This window comes from Bombina bombina, chromosome 8 (assembly GCF_027579735.1).
Source record: "Bombina bombina isolate aBomBom1 chromosome 8, aBomBom1.pri, whole genome shotgun sequence".
In the NCBI taxonomy this organism is placed as follows: Eukaryota; Metazoa; Chordata; class Amphibia; order Anura; family Bombinatoridae; genus Bombina; species Bombina bombina.
In genome coordinates this window covers 297,721,801-297,747,103 of record NC_069506.1, presented here as the reverse complement: position 1 = coordinate 297,747,103, position 25,303 = coordinate 297,721,801, and the positions used below count along the sequence as shown (strand labels likewise).

At 40.9% G+C, this 25,303-nt stretch overlaps 1 protein-coding gene across 1 annotated transcript in view; it reads left to right on the top strand.

Moving 5' to 3' along the window:
- The window catches only part of UBE4B (ubiquitination factor E4B), a 618,413-nt gene that overhangs the window by 213,151 nt on the left and 379,959 nt on the right, over positions 1–25,303 (top strand). The window contains exons 7-8 of the mRNA XM_053691155.1: positions 3,171–3,545; positions 5,859–5,972. Coding sequence (XP_053547130.1) covers positions 3,171–3,545; positions 5,859–5,972 — 489 coding nt within the window. The remainder of the gene's footprint in view (positions 1–3,170; positions 3,546–5,858; positions 5,973–25,303) is intronic.

Here is a 25,303-nt window from a genome sequence, read left to right as displayed (position 1 = left end):
ATATGCAGCAAGTGGGGGACGCCGGAGATAGATCTTATGGCGTCCCGTCTCAATACCAAGCTACCTAGGTACGGGTCGAGGTTGAGGGATCCCCAAGCTAATCTAATAGATGCATGAGTAGTGCCCTGGAGGTTCAAACTCATATCTTTTTTTTTTCCCCTCTATTACAGCTTCTTTCTCGAGTGGTGGCCCGCATCAAGCAGGAGCGGGTATCGGTAATTCTGATTGCTCCATTTTGGCCGCGCAGGACATGGTTCGCGGATCTAATGGGGATGTCCTCATCTCCTCCGTGGAACTTACCTTGTCGCAGAGACCTGCTGATACAAGATCCATTTGTTTATCAAAATCTAGATTCTCTGAGGTCGACTGCGTGGAGATTAAACGCTTAGTCTTAGCCAAGAGAGGTTTCTCTGAGAGTATCATTGATACTCTTCTTCAAGCTTGTAAACCAGTTACTCGGCGTATCTACCACAAGGTGTGGAGGACCTACTTATTCTGGTGTGAAGAGCGTGATTTTTCCTGGCACAGAGTTAAGGTTGCCAGGATCTTATCTTTTTCTCCAGGATTGGCTGGAGAAGGGCCTTTCTGCTAGTTCCCTGTCGGTTTTATTGCAGAATAGACTGGCTGAGCTTCCAGACGTGCAGTCCTTTGTTAAGGCTCTGATTAGGATCAGACCTGTGTTTAGATCTGGGGCTCCTTCTTCTAGCCTAAATCTTGTTCTTTGGGTTTTGCAACAGGTTCCGTTTGAGCCTCTGCTTTCCGTTGACATTAAATTGTTATCTTGGAAGGTTCTCTTTTTATTGGCTATTGCCTCTGAGCACAGAGTTTCTGAGATCTATGCTTTGCAATGTGAGCCCACTTATCTGATTTTTATTTCATGCAGATAAGGCAGTTTTATGTATTAAATTAGTTTTTGTTCCTATGGTTATGTCAGATTGCAACATCAATCAGGAGATTGTGGTTCCTTCCTTGTGTCCTAATTCTTCTTCATTGTAGGAACGCTTACTTCACAATTTGGATGTGGTTCGCGCCTTGAAGTTCTACTAAGGAGTTTAGACAATCTTCCTCTTTGTTTGTTTATTCTGGGAAGCGTAAGGGGCAGAAGGCTACTTCGACTTCCCTATCTTTTAAGTTAAGGAGTGTCATCCGCTTAGCTTACGAGACATTGGGACATTGTCCTGAGAGGATAACGGCTCATTCCACTAGAGCGCAGTGGCTTCCTCTTGGGCCTTTAAGAACGAGGCCTCTATGGATCAGATTTGTAAGGCGGCTACCTGGTCCTTACATACTTTTTCAAAATTTTACAAGTTTGATGTTTTTGCTTCTACTGAAGCAGCTTTCGGGAGAGAGTTTTGCAGGCTGTGGTGCCCTCAGAATAGGGTCCGCCTCTTCCTTTTTGTTCCCTCCCGTTATTCATTCAGTGTCCTCTGGAACTTGGGTATAGTTTTCCCAACAGTAAGGAATGAAGCTGTGGACTCTCCCTATCTTAGGAAAGAAAACATAATTAATTCTCACCAGATAAATTCCTTTCCTTCCGGATAGGGAGAGTCCACGGCCCCCGCCCGTTTCTATGGGCGGTCCCCTATTTTTTTTTATTCTTCTGGCACCATTTATACCCTAATGTTTTCACGATTTTTCCTTGTTGCCTCGGCAGAATGACTGAGGTAATGAGGAAGTGGGAGGGATATTTAAGCCTTTGGCTGGGGTGTATTTGCCTCCTCCTGGTGGCCAGGTGGTGTATTTCCTAATAGTAAGGAATTTAGCCGTGGACTCTCCCTATCCAGAAGGAGAGGAATTTATCTGGTAAGCATAAATTTATGTTTTTTTGAGAAGGGCCATGACCTTACATAGATTCAGAAACCCTCTATTTATCTGCTGAGCTCTCTAACATTGTATGTGTTGCTCAGGGTAGGGAATTCTGTTGGACGGGGGAATAAGGAGTGGGATAAGCACTATTGGTTCACGGTGTAACCTCTGACCCTTAGAATAGACAAGGCTGCTGTATCAGCTTGCGTGTTTTGGTATGCATCATTTATTTAACAGAACAAAAGCCGCTTTTATGTTAGAGGGACTTGAAACACTTTAAGATTGTAAGACAAACACTTTAAATTGTGTTTAGGAAAAAAAAAATATGGCAATATGATCTTTGTCCCCTTATTCCTGTAATTTAAGTCTGAATATTGTGAGTTTTCTAATAATAATAATTGTTAGTACATGCTGGAGACTTCACAAGCCTAATGCTGCTACATATGACTGGCTTCATCAGAAGTGATATGATACTCCAAAAAATGCAAGTGTACTAACATAATGACAGTTTCAGGCCATTTCTACTCCAGTTACAAGTCCCGAACAGCACCCTTAAATAAAGCAATAGTGAGAAGCTTCAGTATTGAAAACCAGTTGCATTCAATACGGTGTTAATCTATTCAGAAAGTGTCCCTATTCAGATGATACGGTTATTTATTATAAGTCTACAAATAAGTCTTATAATTGCACGCTTTCATTATATTTTATTTGTAAAGAATATTCTATGGTGCTAAGTACATGATCATAGGGGCACATAGTATATTACACTTATAGAGTTCTAGTTAAAACATTAGACTTGACAGTTCAAAATGACACAGTAGAAGGATAGCCGTATATTAAACAGCATATATTTTATCTTGCTGTCTAATCCAACTATATTTATCATCCAGTGCTAAGAGACATAATTACAGTTTTATCTGTTTTGTTTTTAATAGGCCATTTTACAGAGTACCTTTTTAAAGGGCCTTTCTGATAAAAAATGAAGATGCTCTAATTTGTTGAATCATATAATTCTAACACTAGTGAGTCCTACCTGTGTGACTACCGCTGCTGACTGGGTGAACTCCCTTTGTGATGTGTCCCAGCTCTAACAAATGCAACCTCTGCGGTGGTTAAACACAGAGTTGCAGCGTCGTTAGGGTTAAACACAGAAGATTTCCAGGGTTTCTAGGGATTTAGTGTTTTTTTTTTACAATTATAGTCCTTTAAATTAGGGTACAACTTAGTGTCCTTTTAAAGTTTAAAAAAAAATTAATCTTGTATGTTATAGCTCGGTTACATTTCTGCATTTCCTCTTATTTTCATCTCTACATGTATTTTTTTTTTCTACTTTCATTTCTTTATTTTTCCCTCTCTGATTTTAGTCTGTACAGTGCGAGTCCAGTTGTCAGTGTTGCATCTGGTGTGCCATTAACTGGTTCCACAAACCTTCCTCTGCCTAATACCCAGCCCTCCACCACAGAGCGCTCTGTGTCTGGCAACCCTCACATCATTGCAAGCCCAGCAGTAGAACGTGTCTCGTCAACCCGTTTCCATCCTTATACAGTTGTACAATCAGGACCCTTGCCCATACCTCTCAGTTCACGGTCTACCAGCATCTCCCCCATTATGTACAGCTCACCAAGTCCTCATGCTACCTCAAGCAGTCCTCTAGCTGTGCCATTCATCTCACCCAGACAGAGACCTTCCACCTCTGTATCTCCCAGAACGTCCCCAAGGCAAAGTCGGATCCCCACTAGGTACTTCAGAAGGTGTGTGCATGTGTGTGCTGGCCTTTTTGTTACTGACTTGTTTAAGCATGTCCACTAGTTGTTCTAACCCCAAAGCTCATCTTGCCTGGGTGTTTTCTAGTATTTTTTACCAGATTGAATTAACCACTAAATATTATTTTATTCAGAGACACCTTGAGAAATGTTCGATTTCTTGTATGTTATACGCCTTCCCATTAGTGACAGATCTCATCGCTGGGCAGGTTGTATGAACTTGTGTAGCTGGTGCATGATACTATATGCAGGAAGTTGTGGGTAGTTTGTATGCTCAGTAGAGAGAGTGCCCAGCTTACAAGTGGGCATACCCTGTGTATGAGGTCAGTGTTAAATATGTGAAACTTCTCTGGTGGCTTAGAGGAACAGTAAAGTTACCTAACTTTAGTAAGCAATAATAGTCATCTATACTTTGCCAAAGTTTGGCCTAAAAGGACACTAAAGTCAAAATTAAACTTTAATGATTTAGATAGTTCAGCAAATGTAAAAGACTTATATTGAATTGCATTTTATTTATTTATAAATAAAAAAAAAAAATTTCGCTGTAGGGAAATTATTTCTATGTATGAATGGAAAATCCTAAAGCCACACACACAAAAGCCTATACTTAATTTATTGTATATTTTTATTAGCTGTATATTGTGATATTTGTGCATTCTTATGTATTTCAATCACTGAGAAAATGAGCTTCTTGAGTGCAAAAACTGTTCATTGTAAACATATAATGTGGCACAAGCACAGTAACCGTACTGAACTGAGCAGTGATCTTGACCATAAACAGGAGCAGATTACACAGTTCAGCTATAATGGTTATTTATGCAGACTGAGAGTTGTTTGTGTGAATTCATGCTCATGACATGTCTTATGGAGAACATTTTATAGCAATAAAGTGTCTGGTCTCTACAAATACTGGTGCTTTGGCACCTAGATAATTGTTCCTGGTGCCCAGTAAAATGGCTTTCTTTGGTTCTAACCCTTCTGTCTTTTTTTCTTGGGCTGAGGTATGGGGGTCTATAACAGCACCTCTTTCATTCAAGCATGCGCTGGCACATTCGCCCAGCATACTCTTCCTCCCCTTCATCTCGCTGGTGCGTAGTGTAGAATACTGTGAAGGTAAGGGAATCGCTGTTTTGTGTGTGCCAGTTATGGATGATCATTTAGGGATGTTTGCTTGTTATGCATTCAGTTACTTGTAATAAGTGCATCTGTATGTTTCTAAACAAGCCACTGCTACATTCCATATCTCTTGGGCCTGAGGTTTTGCTGTGAAACACAAAATATCAATTTGGAAATCTTCAAAGTCCCTCTTTCAGTTGTTTAATTGTTCTTTGCTTAAGGCTTTTCACTTTTCTAATTATAAATTTAATCTGAAATGCTCATTTTTGTCCTAATTACCTCTGTCCATATTTATTATGGAAACTGCAAGTTTACGACCATTTCTTTTGACAAATGTATATTAATGGGCTAGCGTGGTATTGGCTAATAAATTCTAAGAGCAACACCCAGTAGTTGTTTTTTTCCTCTGCTAAATAATTTCTTTTCATTTTCATTTTGTGTGTGTATATACAGCAGCTTATATAACATGAAATCTAATTCCCCTGCGTAATTTAAAACACATCTTTTGGGGTCTGATGTTTATAGTAAAATTGTTATTGACCTACGTATTGCGCCTCTGGAGTTATGGAATCCAAGACTAGTACTCATAAACTCATTTCATCCTAGTTCAGTAAAACATTTGTGCAACTGTACAACAGCTCTGCCGTTCCTTTGTGTAAAATATATTTTATGCATGTTTATTACAGATTAGTGACTTGCTGACTTTTTTTCCATAACTGCTTTTCTAAATGTCATTATTATTAGATTTAGATGTTGCATTTTCTGCTATAAGATGTGTTATAGGATGACTTTACATACTTTCAAGCATCAATTTCTCTTTTTCTTGCTTTCATTCTTCCTTGCTCTCTCACTCTTTCTTTTTTGCTCTCTCCGGCGGCACTTTCTCAGTTTGTTTTTTCCTCTGCCTTTCTTTCACAGAAATGTTAGAACATGTCGGCAAAGCATTGAATGACAAATAATTAACAACTAATATGGCTACTCCATAACCTACTGACACTTATGTAAGGGAATGCTTGATTTTGCGCTACAAAAATACTTTATATGCAGTTTGCAAAAGGAACCAGGCTTCTATGCACAAGGTCCATACATGTCTGATAACAGCATTGCTTAAGTATAAAGGTGGTGTATTTCTTTTTTTTATTGTGTTAACCTTTCATTCTCCTATTGTGGTAGCATTTACGACAACCCTTTGTCGCTCCTCTTCCTCTCCCGTTCTGATGAGGCTGAGGACAGCGGTGACGAGGAGAATAATGAAGAGGATTTTACTAGTATCCAGTTTGGGTCCAGGTATTGGCGGAGTGCAGTGGTTCTGGCATGTTTGAGTGCTGAGGCCTAACTGCTTGGTACTACGGCGCATTGGCAGCGTTAAAGCATTAATTTAGCATAGGGCAAGTTCCCCAAACCCATCTGTTAACTGGCATGACTTACACAGGAAATCAGTTTGAGCATAAGTTACAGAAATAATCACGTATGGATTTTATTTTGCAGTCGTCCTTTCTATGAAGAAGATCTGGAATTTTTTTTACATTTTTGTTTTCGATGATGGAAAACTCCAAACTTGTTACCAGAAATGGTTTAATTTTATCATAACTGTTCACTTACTGGGCTTTAATTGGTCCGAATCACTGTTCGTATTAGACACCTTGTTATATCAGATAAAAAATTTTTATAAAACAATATGATGCATTTAAATGGACACTGAACCTACATTTTTTTCTTTCATGATTCAGATATAGCATGCATTTTTAAGCAACTTTCTAATTTACTCCTATTATCAATATTTCTTTGTTCTCTTGCTATCTTTATTTGAAAAAGAAGGCATCTAAGCTAAGGAGCCAGACAATTTTTGGTTCAGTTCATGGACAGCACTTGTTAATTGGTGGGTGAAAATATCCTCCAATCAGCAAGCACAACCCAGGTTGTTCACTAAAAATGGGCCGGCATCTAAAATGACATTCTTGCTTTTCAAATAAAAATACATAGAGAATGAAGATAATTTGATAATGGGAGTAAATTAGAAAGTTGCTTAAAATTGCATGCTCTATCTGAATCACAAAAGAAAAAAATTGGGTTCAGTGTCCCTTTTAATTATTATTATTTTTCCCTAATGAACAAGAGCTGCACTTTCTAACTAAAAAAAAACTGGTTTAATCAAACAAATAATCTATGGTTGTTTAGCATTTATTTGTGAAAGTTCAGATGTTTTGAGACATTTACATCTGTACTGATTCGATGTAGAAACATAGATTTTGATGGCAAGCCGCAAAAAAGAACCATCATATCAGCCCAAAATTTGGTAAGCTTTGCAAGATAGCCTTGTGCTTATCCCAAGCATTCATTTGTATGTTGGATAGCCTTATCTTATCTCAAGCATTAATTAGTACGTAGAATAGCCTTATCTTATCTCAGGCATTAATTAGTATGTAGGATAGCCTTATGCTCATCCCAGGCATTAATTAGTATGTAGGATAGCCTTATGCTTTTCCCAGGTAAAAATTAGTACATGTGATAGTCTTATGCTGATTGCCGGCATGAATTAGTATGTAGGAGACCCCCTATGCTTATCCCAGGTATTAATTAGTACGTAGGAGAGCCTTATGCTCATCCCAGGCATTAAAGGGACATAAAACAAGTTATATATGGATAGAGACAAAATAATATATGTACTTTAATTACTTTACCTGCAAATTTATACTGCAGTGCCTCACCATTAACCCTTTATTTCTCTTGTTAAGTGTGTTCAGTCCACGGGTCATCCATTACTTATGGGATATATTCTCCTCCCCAACAGGAAGTTGCAAGAGGATCTCCCAAGCAGAGCTGCTATATAGCTCCTCCCCTCACATGTCATATCCAGTCATTCTCTTGCAACCCTCAACAAAGAAGGAGGTCGCGAGAGGAGCTGGAGTTTTTACTTAATTATTCTTCAATCAAAAGTTTGTTATTTTAAATGGCACCGGAGTGTGCTGTTTTTTCTATCTCAGGCAGTATTTGGAAGAAGAAACTGCCTGCGTTTTCTATGATCTTAGCAGGCGTAACTAAGATCCACTGGCTGTTCTCGACATTCTGAGGAGTGGGGTAACTTCAGAACATGGGAATAGCATGCGGGGTCCACCGCAAATGAGGTATGTGCAGTACAATATTTTCTGGGAATGGAATTGACTAAGAAAATACTGCTGTTACCCGTATGATGTAAGTACAGCCTTAAATGCAGTAGTAGTGACTGGTATCAGGCTGATAAATGTATGCACAGTAGAGTTATTTTCTAGGGACTAGAATTTGACTGTGAAAATACTGTTAATACTGAAATAATGCTTAAGCCTTATCTGCAGTGGTAGCGACTGGTTGCAGGCTTAGTGATAACTTTGCATGACATTTAAAGAAGTTTATTTTCAAAACGTTTACTGACATGTTATTCGTTTTGTGAGGTACTTTGGTGATAAATCCTTTGGGCATGAATTTTTTTTTTTTCCCACATGGCTAACGTATATTTCTGCATAGAAACCGTTATATCAGGTCTCCCACTGTTGTAAATGAGCGGATGGGGCCTCTTTTTAGCGCCTTGTTGCGCAGTTAAAATTCTAGCACAGTCTTCCTGCTTCTTCCTCCTTGATCCAGGACGTCTCTAGAGAGCTCAGGGGTCTTCAAAATTCGTTTTTTGAGGGAGGTAATCAGTCACAGCAGACCTGTGACAGTGTGTTAGACTGTGATAAAAACGTTTTATATTAATTTGATATCCGTTTTTTTGGGTACTGAGGGGTTAATCATCAGGTTGCTAATGGGTGCAATCCTCTGCTATTTAGTACATTTAAAGAATTGTTGACTATAACTGAATTATTCTTTAGTTACTCAACTGTGTTTTTTAAAAGCGCTGCAGCGTTTTTTATATTGCTTGCAAACTTATTGAAAGTATTTTCCAAGCTTGCTAGCTTCATTGCTAGTCTGTTTAAACATGTCTGATACAGAGGAATCTGCTTGTTCATTATGTTTAAAAGCCGTTGTGGAGCCCAATAGAAATATGTGTACCAATTGTATTGATGTTACTTTGAAAAATCAATCTGTACCGCTTAAAAAATTATCACCTGACAACGAGGGGGCAGTTATGCCGTCTAACTCTCCTCACGTGTCAGTACCTTCGTCTCCCGCTCGGGAGGTGCGTGAGATTGAGGCGCCAAGTACATCAAGGCCCTTACAAATCACTTTACATGATATGGCTAATGTTATGAAAGAAGTGTTATACAATATGCCAGAGTTAAGAGGCAAGCGCGACAGTTCTGGGTTAAGGACAGAGCGCGCCGATGACACGAGAGCCATGTCTGATACTGCGTCACAATTTGCAGAACATGAGGACGGAGAGCTTCATTCTGTGGGCGACGGTTCTGATTCGGGGAGACTGGATTCAGAAATTTAAAATTTTAAATTTAAGCTTGAGAACGTCTGCGTGTTGCTAGGGGAGGTATTAGCGGCTCTGAATGATTGTGACACGGTGGCAATCCCAGAGAAATTATGTAGGCTGGATAAATACTACGCGGTGCCGGTGTGTACTGACGTTTTTCCTATACCAAAGAGGCTTACAGAGATTATTAGTAAGGAGTGGGATAGACCCGGTGTGCCTTTTTCCCCTCCTCCGATATTTAGAAAAATGTTCCCTATAGACGCCACCACAAGAGACTTATGGCAGACGGTCCCTAAGGTGGAGGGAGCAGTTTCTACTTTAGCCAAGCGTACCACTATCCCAGTGGAGGATAGCTGTGCTTTCTCAGATCCAATGGATAAAAAATTAGAGGGTTATCTTAAGAAAATGTTTATTCAACAAGGTTTTATATTACAGCCTCTTGCATGCATTGCGCCTGTCACTGCTACAGCGGCATTCTGGTTTGAGTCTCTGGAAGAGACGATTCGCACAGCACCATTGGATGAGTCTCTGAGCAAGATTAGAACCCTTAAGCTGGCTAATGCGTTTGTTTCGGATGCCGTAGTGCATTTAACCAAACTTACGGCTAAAAATTCCGGATTCGCCATACAGGCGCGCAGAGCGCTCTGGCTTAAATCCTGGTCAGCAGATGTAACTTCTAAGTCTAAATTGTTAAACATTCCTTTCAAAGGGCAGACCTTATTCGGGCACTGCTTGAAAGAAATTATTGCTGACATTACTGGAGGTAAGGGCCACACCCTTCCTCAGGACAGGGCCAAATCAAAGGCCAAACAGTCTAATTTTCGTGCCTTTCGTAATTTCAAGGCAGGAGCAGCATCAACTTCCTCCGCTCCAAAACAGGAAGGAACTACTGCTCGTTACAGACAGGGTTGGAAAAGCAACCAGTCATGGAACAAGGGCAAGCAGGCCAGAAAGCCTACTTCCGCCCCTAAGACAGCATGAAGTCAGGGCCCCCTTTCCGGAGACGGATCTAGTGGGGGGCAGACTCTCTCTCTTCGCCCAGGCTTGGGCAAGAGATGTACAGGATCCCTGGACGCTGGAGATTATATCTCAGGGATACTTTCTGGATTTCAAGACTTCTCCTCCACAAGGGAGGTTTCATCTGTCAAGGTTATCAACAAACCTAGTAAAGAAAGAGGCATTTCTACAATGTGTACAAGACCTCTTAGTGATGGGAGTGATCCAGCCAGTTCCGCGGACGGAACAGGGGCAAGGGTTTTATTCAAATCTGTTTATGGTTCCCAAGAGAGAGGGAACCTTCAGACCAGTCTTAGATTTAAAAATCTTAAAAAAATTTCTAAGGGTTCCATCGTTCAAGATGGAAACCATTCGAACCATCCTACCCATGATCCAAGAGGGTCAATATATGACCACAGTGGATTTAAAGGATGCCTACCTTCACATTCCGATTCACAAAGATCATTATCGGTACCTAAGATTTGCCTTTCTAGACAGGCATTACCAGTTTGTAGCCCTTCCCTTCGGGTTGGCTACGGCCCCGAGAATTTTTACAAAGGTTCTGGGCTCTCTTCTGGCGGTACTAAGACCACGAGGCATAGCGGTGGCTCCGTACCTAGACGACATTCTGATACAAGCGTCAAGTTTTCAAAATGCAAAGTCTCATACAGAGATAGTTCTAGCATTTCTGAGGACGCATGGGTGGAAAGTGAACGTGGAAAAGAGTTCTCTGTTACCACTCACAAGGGTCCCTTTTCTAGGGACTCTTATAGATTCTGTAGAGATGAAGATTTATCTGACGGAGTCCAGGCTATCAAAACTTCTCAATGCTTGCCGTGTCCTTCACTCCATTCCAAGCCCATCAGTAGCTCAGTGCATGGAAGTGATCGGCTTAATGGTCGCGGCGATGGACATAGTGCCATTTGCGCGCCTACATCTCAGACCGCTGCAACTATGCATGCTAAGTCAATGGAACGGGGATTACTCAGATCTGTCCCCTTTGCTAAATCTGGACCAGGAGACCAGAGATTCTCTTCTCTGGTGGTTATCACGGGTTCATCTGTCCAAAGGAATGTCCTTTCGCAGACCAGATTGGACGATTGTAACAACAGATGCCAGCCTACTAGGCTGGGGAGCAGTCTGGAACTCCCTGAAGGCTCAGGGGTTGTGGAGTCAGGAGGAGAAACTCCTCCCAATAAACATTCTAGAATTAAGGGCAATATTCAATGCTCTTCTAGCTTGGCCTCAGTTGGCAACACTGAGGTTCATCAGATTTCAGTCGGACAACATCACGACTGTGGCTTACATCAATCATCAAGGGGGAACCAGGAGTTCCCTAGCGATGTTGGAAGTCTCGAAGATAATTCACTGGGCAGAGTCTCACTCTTGCCACCTGTCAGCGATCTACATCCCAGGCGTGGAGAACTGGGAGGCGGGTTTTTTAAGTCGCCAGACTTTTCATCCGGGGGAGTGGGAACTTCACCCGGAGGTATTTGCCCAACTAATTCTTCGTTGGGGCAAACCTGATCTGGATCTCATGGCATCTCGCCAGAACGCCAAGCTTCCTTGTTACGGATCCAGGTCCAGGGACCCGGGAGCGGTGCTGGTAGATGCACTAGCAGCCCCTTGGGTTTTCAACATAGCTTATGTGTTTCCACCTTTTCCGTTGCTTCCTCGACTGATTGCCAGGATCAAACAGGAGAGAGCATCGGTGATCCTGATAGTGCCTGCGTGGCCACGCAGGACCTGGTATGCAGACCTAGTGGACATGTCGTCCTGTCCACCATGGTCTCTACCCCTGAGGCAGGACCTTCTAATTCAGGGTCCTTTCAACCATCCAAACCTAATTTCTCTGAGGCTGACTGCTTGGAAATTGAACGCTTGATTCTATCAAAGCGTGGTTTTTCGGATTTGGTTATTGATACATTAATACAGGCTCGGAAACCTGTTACCAGAAAAATTTACCACAAGATATGGCGTAAATATTTATATTGGTGTGAATCCAAGAGTTACTCATGGAGTAAGGTTAGGATTCCTAGGATATTGTCTTTTCTACAAGAGGGTTTAGAAAAGGGCTTATCCGCTAGTTCACTAAAGGGACAGATTTCTGCTCTGTCTATTCTTTTACACAAGCGTCTGGCAGAGAATCCAGACGTCCAGGCTTTTTGTCAGGCTTTGACTAGGATTAAGCCTGTGTTTAAAGCTGTTGCTCCTCCGTGGAGCTTAAACTTGGTTCTTAAAGTTCTCCAGGGTGTTCCGTTTGAACCCCTTCATTCCATTGATATTAAGCTTTTATCTTGGAAAGTTCTGTTTTTGATGGCTATTTCCTCGGCTCGTAGAGTCTCTGAGTTATCTGCCTTTCATTGTGATTCTCCTTATCTGATCTTTCATTCAGACAAGGTAGTCCTGCGTACTAAACCTGGGTTTTTACCTAAGGTTGTTTCTAACAAGAATATCAATCAAGAGATTGTTGTTCCATCCTTATGTCCTAATCCTTCTTCAAAGAAGGAACGTCTTTTGCATAATCTAGATGTGGTCCGTGCTCTGAAGTTCTACTTACAGGCAACTAAAGATTTTCGACAAACTTCTTCTCTGTTTGTCGTTTACTCGGGACAGAGGAGAGGTCAAAAGGCTTCGGCTACTTCTCTCTCTTTTTGGCTTCGTAGCATAATACGCTTAGCCTATGAGACTGCTGGACAGCAGCCTCCTGAAAGAATTACAGCTCATTCCACTAGAGCTGTGGCTTCCACCTGGGCCTTTAAGAATGAGGCCTCTGTTGAACAGATTTGCAAGGCTGCAACTTGGTCTTCACTTCATACTTTTTACAAATTTGACACTTTTGCTTCTTCGGAGGCTGTTTTTGGGAGAGAGGTTCTACAGGCAGTGGTTCCTTCTGTTTAATGTTCCTGCCTTGTCCCTCCCATCATCCGTGTACTTTAGCTTTGGTATTGGTATCCCATAAGTAATGGATGACCCGTGGACTGAACACACTTAACAAGAGAAAACATAATTTATGCTTACCTGATAAATGTATTTCTCTTGTAGTGTGTTCAGTCCACGGCCCGCCCTGTCTATTTGAGGCAGGTTCTAAATTTTAAATTATAACTCCAGTCACCACTGCACCCTATAGTTTCTCCTTTCTCGTCTTGTTTCGGTCGAATGACTGGATATGACATGTGAGGGGAGGAGCTATATAGCAGCTCTGCTTGGGTGATCCTCTTGCAACTTCCTGTTGGGGAGGAGAATATATCCCATAAGTAATGGATGACCCGTGGACTGAACACACTACAAGAGAAATAAATTTATCAGGTAAGCATAAATTATGTTTTTTAGTTTCTTATTGTAAAGCTCTAACTCGCCCCACACAATTCCTTTTATGGCTGTATCTGTTTATTGTTCTTTTGGTAAAATACTAAAGTGAATAGGGATTATGTGCTGGAGCATGCCTAGAAGCTGTGAACTACAGTTGAAATACAATGCCTGTGTCTAAACACTGATAAGAGGGGTGGAGTTAGCTGCTCCAGGCAGTTCAGCTATGTAATTCATTTTGCTTATTTTTGAAAATTATTTTAAAATACTTGCTAGCAATTTTTAAACATTTTTTTTATGCAAACTATTTTAAATGAGCCCTTTTAGGATATGCACAGATCTCAACCTGTTTTATGGCACTTTAATTAGTATGTAGGGATAGCCTTATCTTATCTCAGGCTTTAATAAGTACGTACAATAGCCTTATGCTCATCCCAGGCATTTATTAGTACGTAGGATAGCCTTATGCTCATCCCAGGCATTAATTAGTATGTAGGAGACCCCTATGATTATCCCAGATATTAGTTAGTACATAGGAGAGCCTTATGCTCAATCCAGGCATTAATTAATATATAGGATAGCCTTATGCTTATCTCAGGCATTAATTAGTACGTAGGATAGCCTCATGCTTATCCCAGGCATTAATTAGTACATGTGATAGCCTTATGCTTATCCCAGGTATTAATTAGTACGTAGGAGAGCCTTATACTTATCCCAGGCATTAATTAGTATATAACAAAACAAAGGGAAATGATCCCAGAATTGCTTGAAAAGGCAACAATGCTAATGTCTCCCAGCTGACCTTGTTTATAATATAGAAAGAGGTATTACAACATTTAAATCAAAGAAAAAAAACCCTATTAAGAGAATAAGGAAAAGAATGCTCTTTCTACACATAAAGTTTATATTTTTCCACTTAAAATTTAACTTTTACTAGTTGTAGTTAAAAAGGCAGCAGAAATAGAAGTTATATCTAGCGTGCCAGAAAAATAGTTAAAACACAACTCTGTAACTGTGAGGTACTTTATACAAGTCACAAAGTTGTGTTTTTAACTATTTTTCTGGCACGCCAGATATAACTTCTATTTCTGCTGCCTTTTTTTAACTACAACTAGTAAAAGTTAAATTTTAAGTGGAAAAATATAAACTTTATGTGTAGAAAGAGCATACTTTTCCCTATTCTCATAATAGGTTTTTTATTCTTTTAATAATTAGTATGTAGGATAGCCCAATGCTTATCCCAGGCATGAATTAGTATGTAGGATAGCCTAATGCTTATCCCAGGCATGAATTAGTATGTAGGATAGCCTAATGCTTATCCCAGTCATGAATTAGTATGTAGGATAACCTTATGCTTATCCCAGGTGTTAATTAGTACGAAGGAGAGCCTTATGCTTATCTTGGGCATTAATTGGTATGTAGGATAACCTTATGCTTATCCCAGGCATTTATTGGGACGTAGGATAACCTTATGCTTATCCCAGGCATTTATTGGGACGTAGGATAACCTTATGCTTATCCCAGGTATTTATTGGGACGTAGGATAGCCTTATTCTCATCCCCAGGCATTTATTTGTACGTAGGATAGCCTTATGATCATCCCAGGCATTAATTAGTACGTAGGATAGCCTCATGCTTATCTTAGGTATTAATTAGTACATGTGATAGCCTTTTGCTTATCCCAGGTATTATTTAGTACGTAGGAGAGTCTTATACTTATCCCAGGCATTAATTAGTATTTAGGATAGCCTAATGCTTATTCCAGACATGAATTAGTATGTAGGATAGCCTAATGCTTATCACAGGCATTAATTAGTACGTAGGATAGCCTTATGCTTATCCCAGGCATTAATTAGTACATGTGATAGCCTTATGCTTATCCCAGGTATTAATTAGTACGTAAGATAGCCTCATGCTTATCCCAGGCATTAATTAGTACATGTGATAGCCTTATGCTTATCCCAGGTATTAATTAGTATGTAGGATAGCCTTATGCTTATCCCAGGCATTAATTAGTACATGTGATAGCCTTATGCTTATCCCAGGTATTAATTAGTACGTAGGATAGCCTTATGCTTATCCCTGGTATTAATTAGTACGTAGGATAGCCTTATGCTTATCCCAGGCATTAATTAGTACATGTGATAGCCTTATGCTTATCCCAGGTATTAATTAGTATGTAGGATAGCCTTATGCTTATCCCAGGCATTAATTAGTACGTAGGATAGCCTCATGCTTATCCCAGGCATTAATTCGTACATGTGATAGCCTTATGCTTATCCCATGTATTAATTAGTATGTAGGATAGCCTTATGCTTATCCCAGGCATTAATTAGTACATGTGATAGCCTTATGTTTATCCCATGTATTAATTAGTACGTAGGATAGCCTTATGCTTATCCCAGGTATTAATTAGTACGTAGGATAGCCTTATGCTTATCCCAGGTATTAATTAGTACGTAGGATAGCCTTATGCTTATCCTAGGTATTAATTAGTACGTAGGATAGCATTATGAACCTGCTACCCTTCAATTTGAAATGATGACCCTTTGTACTGGAATTGTTCTTTTCTCTTGTAAGGTGTATCCAGTCCACGGATCATCCATTACTTGTGGTATATTCTCCTTCCCAACAGGAAGCTGCAAGAGGATCACCCACAGCAGAGCTGTCTATATAGCTCCTCCCCTAACTGCCAACCCCCAGTCATTCTCTTGCAGCTCTCGACAAGGGAAGTAGCTAGAGAGATGTGGTGACTTAGTGTAGTTTATCTTCAATCAAAAGTTTATTTTAAATGGTACCGGAGTTGTACTGTTTTTACCTCAGGCAGAAATTAGAAGGTGTTTTGCCTGAGGTTTTTGATGATCTTAGCAGGTTGTAACTTAGATCCACTGCTGTTCTCACACATAACTGAAGAGTATGGGAAAACGTCAGCTGGGAGAACGGCCTGCAGAATCAACTGCCTTGAGGTATGTTCAGTATATTTTTTTCTAGAGAGATAATAAGAAGTCTAGAAAATGCTGATATATTTGAGGTAAGCCTGATTGCAGTGATTTAATAGCGACTGGCATCATGCTTGCAGTAAAGGGTAATTTTCATGTTAATTGCTCTTATGACTTAGTATGTTAAACGTTTACATGTGTTATAAGGAACGTTTTTTACTAAGGGTGATAAATCTTGCTTTGGGGCCTAGTTTTTCCACATGGCTGTTATTTGACTCCTAGGAGTAGTTTTTTAGGCCCTCTGACTTTCAGTGCATGGTGGGAGGGGCCTATTTTCACGCTCTAATTGCGCAGTAACTTTTACACTCTGAGACATCAAGCTTCCCTGAAGGAGTCCCCTGACATATTGGACCTCTGTAAAGGGTTTTTGTGCCTACAAAAGTCGTTTTATGGGAAGGTAGGAGCCACAGTAGAGCTGTGGCAGTTTGCCTGTGACTGCTATAACGGTTTTTACCGTTTTTACCGTTTTTTTGCTTAGTTTTTGAGCCTGAGGGGTTAATCATCCATTTGCAAGTGGGTGCAATGCTATTTTAGTCTAGTACATACACTGTTAAAATTTCATAGAGTTAACTGCTTTTTTCACTGTTATTGCAGTTTTTGTGTTTGTTTTTTTCCCTTAAAGGCACAGTACGGTTTTTTATATTCTGCTTTTTCACATTAATTAAAGTGTTTTCAAAGCTTGCTAGTCTCATTACTAGTCTGTTAAACATGTCTGACATAGAGGAAACTCCTTGTTCATTATGTTTAGAAGCCATTGTGGAACCCCCTTTTAGAATGTGTACCAAATGCACTGATCTTACTATAAGTTATAAAGATCATATTCTGGCTTTAAAAGATTTATCACCAGAGGAAACTGACAAGGGGGAAGTTATGCCGACTAACTCTCCCCACGTGTCAGAACCAATAACTCCCGCTCAAGGGATGCCCGCTCAAGAAGCGCCAAGTACATCTAGCGCGCCCATAGCGTTTACCTTACAAGACATGGCGGCAGTTATGGATCATACCCTTACAGCGGTATTGTCCAAACTACCAGGGTTACAAGGAAAGCGAGACAGCTCTGGGGCTAGGAAAAATACAGAGCTCTCTGACGCTTTAGTAGCTATGTCTGATATCCCCTCACAATATGCAGAAGCTGAGGAAGGAGAGCTTCTATCTGTGGGTGATTTTTCTGACTCAGGGAAGATGCTCCAACCTGATTCTGATATGTCTACATTTAAATTTAAGCTTGAACACCTCCGCGTGTTACTCAGGGAGGTTTTAGCTACTCTGGATGACTTTGACACCATTATAGTCCCAGAGAAATTGTGTAGATTGGATAAATACTATGCAGTGCCTGTTTACACTGATGTTTTTCCAATACCTAAGAGGTTTTCAGAAATTATTACTAAGGAATGGGATAGACCAGGTGTACCGTTCTCTCCCCCTCCTGTTTTTAAGAAGATGTTTCCCATAGATGCCGCTACACGGGACTTATGGCAAACGGTCCCTAAGGTGGAGGGAGCAGTCTCTACCCTAGCTAAGCGTACAACTATCCCCGTCGAGGACAGTTGTGCTTTCCTAGATCCAATGGATAAAAAGTTAGAGGGTTACCTTAAGAAAATGTTTATTCAACAGGGTTTTATTCTCCAACCTCTTGCATGCATTGCCCCTGTCACTGCTGCTGCGGCCTTCTGGTTTGAGTCTCTGGAAGAGGCTCTACAGGTAGAAACCCCATTGGATGATATACTTGACAAGCTTAAAGCTCTTAAGCTAGCCAATTCATTTGTTTCTGATGCCGTTGTTCATTTAAAGAAACTAACGGCTAAGAACTCAGGTTTTGCTATTCAAGCGCGTAGGGCGTTATGGCTTAAATCCTGCTCAGCTGATGTTACTTCAAAGTCTAAGCTTCTCAACATTCCCTTCAAGGGGCAGACCCTATTCGGGCCTGGACTGAAGGAGATCATTTCTGATATTACTGGAGGAAAAGGTCATGCCCTTCCTCAGGATAGGTCCAACAAATTGAGGACCAAACAGACTAATGTTCGTGCCTTTCGAAACTTTAAGACTGGCGCAGCATCAACTTCCTCTAATACAAAACAAGAGGGAAATTTTGCCCAGTCCAAGCCGGTCTGGAGATCTAACCAGGCTTGGAACAAAGGAAAGCAGGCCAAGAAGCCTGCTGCTGCCTCTAAGACAGCATGAAAGATCAGCCCCCGATCCGGTAACGGATCTAGTAGGGGGCAGACTTTCTCTCTTTGCCCAGGCTTGGGCAAGAGATGTCCAGGATACCTGGGCGTTGGAAATTGTGTCCCAGGGATATCTTCTGGACTTCAAAGCTTCTTCCCCAAAAGGAAGATTTCACCTCTCACAATTATCTGCAAACCAGATAAAGAGAGAGGCATTCTTACATTGTGTTCAAGACCTCCTAGTTATGGGAGTGATCCACCCAGTTCCAAAGGAGGAACAGGGGCAAGGCTTCTATTCAAATCTGTTTGTGGTTCCCAAGAAAGAGGGAACCTTCAGACCAATCTTAGATCTCAAGATCCTAAACAAATTTTTCAGGGTCCCATCCTTCAAGATGGAGACCATTCGAACCATCCTACCTATGATCCAGGAGGGTCAATATATGACTACCGTGGACTTAAAGGATGCTTATCTTCACATTCCGTTACACAGAGGTGGTCATCGGTTTCTCAGGTTCGCCTTCCTCGACAGGCATTACCAGTTTGTAGCTCTTCCCTTTGGGTTAGCTACGGCACCAAGAATCTTTACGAAGGTTCTGGGGTCACTTCTGGCGGTCCTAAGGCCGCGGGGTATAGCAGTAGCCCCTTACCTAGACGACATTCTGATACAGGCGTCAAATTTTCAAATTGCCAAGTCCCATACGGACATTGTTCTGGCATTCCTGAGGTCTCATGGGTGGAAAGTGAACGAAGAAAAGAGTTCTCTATCCCCTCTCACAAGAGTTTCCTTCCTGGGAACTCTGATAGATTCTGTAGAAATGAAGATTTACCTGACAGAGGCCAGGTTGTCAAAACTTCTAAATTCCAGCCGTGTTCTTTATTCTACTTCTCGCCCCCTTCAGTGGCTCAGTGTATGGAAGTAATCGGCTTAATGGTAGCGGCAAGGGACATAGTGCCGTTTGCCCGCCTACATCTCAGACCGCTGTAACTCTGCATGCTCAGTCAGTGGAATGGGGATTACACAGATTTGTCCCCTCTACTAAATCTGGATCAAGAGACCAGGGATTCTCTTCTCTGGTGGCTATCTCGGGTCCATCTGTCCAAAGGTATGACCTTCCGCAGGCCAGATTGGACAATAGTAACAACAGATGCCAGCCTTCTGGGCTGGGGTGCAGTCTGGAACTCCCTGAAGGCTCAGGGCTCGTGGACTCAGGAGGAGGCACTCCTTCCGATAAACATTCTGGAACTAAGAGCGATATTCAATGCTCTTCAGGCTTGGCCTCAGCTTGCTGCGGTCAGGTTCATCAGATTTCAGTCGGACAACATCACGACTGTAGCTTACATCAACCATCAAGGGGGAACAAGGAGTTCCCTAGCAATGTTGGAGGTTTCAAAAATAATTCTATGGGCAGAGGTTCACTTTTGCCATCTATCAGCTATCCATATCCCAGGAGTAGAGAACTGGGAGGCGGATTTTCTAAGTCGACAGACTTTTCATCCGGGGGAGTGGGAACTCCATCCGGAGGTATTTGCACAGTTGATTCAACTTTGGGGCAAACAAGAACTGGATCTCATGGCGTCTCGTCAGAACGCCAAGCTTCCTTGTTACGGATCCAGGTCCAGGGATCCCAAGGCAGCACTGATAGATGCTCTAGCAGCGCCTTGGTCCTTCAACCTGGCTTATGTGTTTCCACCGTTTCCTCTGCTCCCTCGTCTGATTGCCAAGATCAAGCAGGAGAGAGCTTCGGTGATTTTGATAGCACCTGCGTGGCCACGCAGGACTTTGTATGCAGATCTGGTGGACATGTCATCCTTTCCACCATGGACTCTGCCGCTGAGACAGGACCTTCTACTTCAGGGTCCTTTCAACCATCCAAATCTAATTTCTCTGCGTCTGACTGCTTGGAGATTGAACGCTTGATTTTATCAAAGCGTGGTTTCTCCGAGTCGGTCATTGATACTTTAATACAGGCGCGAAAGCCTGTCACCAGGAAAATCTATCATAAGATATGGTGTACACATCTTCATTGATGTGAATCCAAGGGTTACTCATGGAATAAAGTCAGGATTCCTAGGATATTATCCTTTCTCCAAGAAGGATTGGAGAAGGGTTTGTCAGCTAGTTCATTAAAGGGACAGATTTCTGCTCTGTCTATTCTTTTGCACAAACGTCTGGCTGAGGTTCCAGATGTTCAGGCGTGTTGTCAGGCTCTGGTTAGAATCAAGCCTGTGTTTAAACCTGTTGCTCCGCCATGGAGTTTAAATTTAGTTCTTAAAGTTCTTCAAGGGGTTCCGTTTGAACCTTTGCATTCCATAGATGTTAAGCTCTTATATTGGAAAGTTCTGTTTTTAGTAGCTATCTCCTCGGCTCGAAGAGTTTCGGAGTTATCTGCTTTACAATGTTATTCCCCTTATCTCATTTTCCATGTAGATAAGGTAGTGTTACGTACCAAACCTGGTTTTCTACCTAAGGTGGTATCTAATAAAAATATCAATCAGAAGATTGTTGTTCCGTCACTGTGTCCTAATCCTCCTTCAAAGAAGGAACGTCTATTACACAATCTTGACGTGGTTCGTGCTTTAAAGTTTTATTTACAAGCTACTAAAGATTTTCGTCAAACATCTGCATTGTTTGTTGTCTACTCTGGACAGAAGAGAGGCCAAAAGGCTTCGGCAAGTTCTTTCTTTTTGGCTAAGGAGTATAATCCGCTTAGCTTATGAGACTGCTGGCCAGCAGCCTCCTGAAAGAATTACAGCTCATTCTACTAGAGCGGTAGCTTCCACATGGGCTTTTAAGAATGAGGCTTCTGTTGAACAGATTTGTAAGGCGGCGACTTGGTCTTCGCTTCATACTTTTTCAAAGTTCTATAAATTTGATACTTTTGCTTCTTCGGAGGCTATTTTTGGGAGAAAGGTCTTACAGGCAGTGGTGCCTTCCGTTTAAGCGCCTGCCTTGTCCCTCCATTCATCCGTGTCCTATAGCTTTGGTATTGGTATCCCACAAGTAATGGATGATCCGTGGACTGGATACACCTTACAAGAGAAAACAAAATTTATGCTTACCTGATGAATTTATTTCTCTTGTGGTGTATCCAGTCCACTGCCCGCCCTGTCATTTTAAGGCAGGTGTTTTTTATTTTTAAACCACTGCACCCTATAGTTTCTACTTTCTCTTGCTTGTCTTCGGTCGAATGACTGGGGGTTGGCAGTTAGGGGAGGAGCTATATAGACAGCTCTGCTGTGGGTGATCCTCTTGCAGCTTCCTGTTGGGAAGGAGAATATCCCACAAGTAATGGATGATCCGTGGACTGGATACACCACAAGATAAATTTATCAGGTAAGCATAAATTTTGTTTTTGTGAAAAATATGTAGAGCCTCAGCTTTAGGTTTTTCAGATACCTGTGTATTATGGCTCTCCTCTCACTATTATTTTGAGTTGATGATGAGTAAAATGACTAATATATTTTCTAATCATTCACACATGCTTTTTTACAAATACTTTTTACTGTTCTAAGGTCGGTGAGGTGTCACAATGGAGATAACACTGCTGTAAATACCTTGTTGGGAGATGATCCCATGCTTTTAAAGCTGATGTATTCAGTGTATCATTTCATAATAAGCCTTAAAGGGACATAAAACCAACATTTATTCTTTCATGATTTTGATAGAGCATACGATTTTAAACGAATTTCAAATTTACTGCTTATCAACTTTGCTTCATTCTCTTGGTATCCTTTGTGGAACTGGCAGCAGTGCACTACTGGTACCTACCTAATGACATCTGGTGAGCCAAAGACAACTGACCTACCTAATGACATCTGGTGAGCCAATGACAACTGTCATATATGTGCAGCCAACCTATTGGCAGTGCATAGCTGCTCCTGTGCCTACCTAGGTATGCTAAATTGGTATTTTTTTTAATTTTTTTTTACATGCTCCATCTGAGTAATGAAAGATTAATTTTGAATTTACTGTCCCTTTAAAGCCAGAATATAAATGAATGACTAATGAACACACAGAAACCTGCTTCTTAGTGTGATGTAAAGTCAAGCGCAAGGCAAATCTTCTAGCTCCGCCTGTGCTTTTTTTGTTTTTTTTATATGGGGGTTTTAACTGTGGCACAATTCCCTACTTTTGGGTTTATAAGACTGCAATATGCTTGAAGTAGCTGTGCAAGGCAGACGCTTGCTTTCCATTGCAAACACAAACGGATATCGGTGTATTTACTTGAAGTAGCCATTTGATAGAGAGGTCACATTTCTTTTCTTTTCAGGCCAAGTAGCAGTATTTTTCTATCCCTTTTCTTCTTAAAATAGCTTGGTACTGACCCACTAGTACATCTATATGGATCTTCACGTGAGATTTACCAGGTATTTCATTTAGTCATACAAATTAGAAAGACCTTTTTTCTTGTGCTGTTAAATTAGAATCTTGAGGGACTCAGTCCCCTCCCATTTATATTTTCAAAATTTCTGCCTACTTTTGCTGCTCATGAGCTAATTCCAGCAGGATATCGGGGTTAAATTTAATAAAGGAAGGTTTATTACTACTCCAGGGAGGGGTGAGACTATATAACCTCTCTAGTACCTGAATATGATTCTGGTTTGTGTGAAGATAAAGGTTTATTGGTAAATATACTATTTTGTGATCTGTATATTATGATTAGATATGGAAGTCTTTGTGATACCGTATTGGTAGCTGTAATGCAACCAAACAGAGTTTATAGATAACTGTAACTGTAATATCAAATACTAAAACTGTTATCTGGGATTTAAAGGGACATGAAATCCATTTTTATTTTCCTGATTCAGATAGAGCATACATATGTAAGAAACTTTCTAATTTGCTTCTATTATCAATATAGCATCATTCTTTTGGTATCCTTTTTGAAGGAGCAGCAATACACTACTGGGAATTAGTTGAAGACATTGGTAAGCCTATCACACGTGGCATATATGCAGCTACCAATCAGCAGCTAGCTCCCGAGTCTACCTAGGTATACTTTTCAACAAAGAATACTAAGTCAATGAAGCAAATTAGATAAAAGTAGTAAATTTATAAAAAAAAATTAAAAAAATGTACGCTCTATCTCAGGGTTCTTCCAACAACAGGTCGGGACCCATCACTGGGTTGCAACATCATGCTTACTGGTTTGTGACGTGTGTGTGTTATATGAGAATGTGTGGTGTGTGTATGTGTAATATGAAACTGTGTGTTATGAGTGTGTGTGGGGTCTGTGTATTGTATGAGAGTGTGTTTTGTTACCTTTTACAATACTTGCAAGTGTGACTACAATCAGGAATAAAGCACACACTCACTTTGACAAAAATTGCAGCTATCTTGTTGTATATTACTTCAGATATTTTCAGACCAAGCATAAAAATAGGTTCAAGAAGGTATGTGGTATCATGGCATTGGGTCTTGGGAAAACATATTTTGAAGAACCCTGTTCTATCTGACTCCCTTTAAGTAACCCCATATTTCATATATATTTGTCTGTCAGTGTCAGAGATCAACACTCTCACCATGACAGAGGACCACAACCTGAGTGTATTACTTGAGAATGTATTCTTGCACATGCTTAGGCACTCATTGGATTTTAAATAAAAAGCTGCAATTATTGCGACTATAACATTTCTGGGTAATGCGCCTCTTCCTCAGACCTGGGAAATTTAAATTTAAAATTCAGGCCTCTCCTCCCTGTGCAAGTATAATTTACTTACACCCCTCATACAGCTTTTCTATGGTACTAAAGCAGCGCAGGGAGAGCACACTGCTTAGTTTAAGGGAGGCAGTATGGTCTCTGATTGGCTCTACTGCCCGATAACTCAAACAAAAAAACTCACAACAATGTGGGCACATTTATTTTAAAATAAAAGCAGATAATTACAAATGTTTGATTTGCAAATCTTGGAATACATTGCAGTCACATGTATTGTTTACTGTCACTTTTAATGTGACAGGCATGGGAAAGTCATTTTTACCCATTTATAGTAGTTTAGGATGATGTTGAAGCCTTGGTGTGGAGAGCAGTAAGACGGTACTCATTATGAGTCTTTTCATACTTTGCATTATGTCTACCTGCACCTAAAGTGAAAGGTCCAAATTGATGTGCACGGGTGCATTTACATTTTAAATAGAAGCATTTTTTGCAATTTACTTCCATTAGCAAAAATGCTTTTAGTAAAATTATATTACTGTTTCAGCAGCATTATTATTATTCTTTATTTATAAAGCGCCAACAGATTCCGCAGCGCTGCCCATGGGTACAAGGATAAAAGTACAACGGAGAAAGAATACTATAAAAAACTAAATTTTACATACAGATACAGGGGGAATTGAGGGTCCTATTCCCGTGGGAACTTACAATCTAGATGGGTTGGAGGATGGGAAACAGGAGGTGGGGACTGCAAAGGTGGGAATGATATTACTGGGGAGATGAGGGCAACTGTTTGGTTAGTAGTGAAGTTCATTTGTTAATGAGTCGAGTGATAGGCTTCCCTGAACAAAAAGGTCTTTAGGAAACATTTGAAGGAGGAGAGGTTAGGGGAGAGTCTGATGGCTCGAGGAAGTGCGTTCCAGAGGTTTGGTGCTGCACGAGAGAAGTCTTGTAGTCTATCATGAGAGGAGGTGATGGTAGAGGACGCAAGGACCAGGTCATTGTTGGATCTTAGGGGACGGGCTGGGGTATATTTGTTGATGAGTGAGGACAGGTAGGATGGGGCAGCATTGGTGAGGGCTTTGTAGGTCAGGGT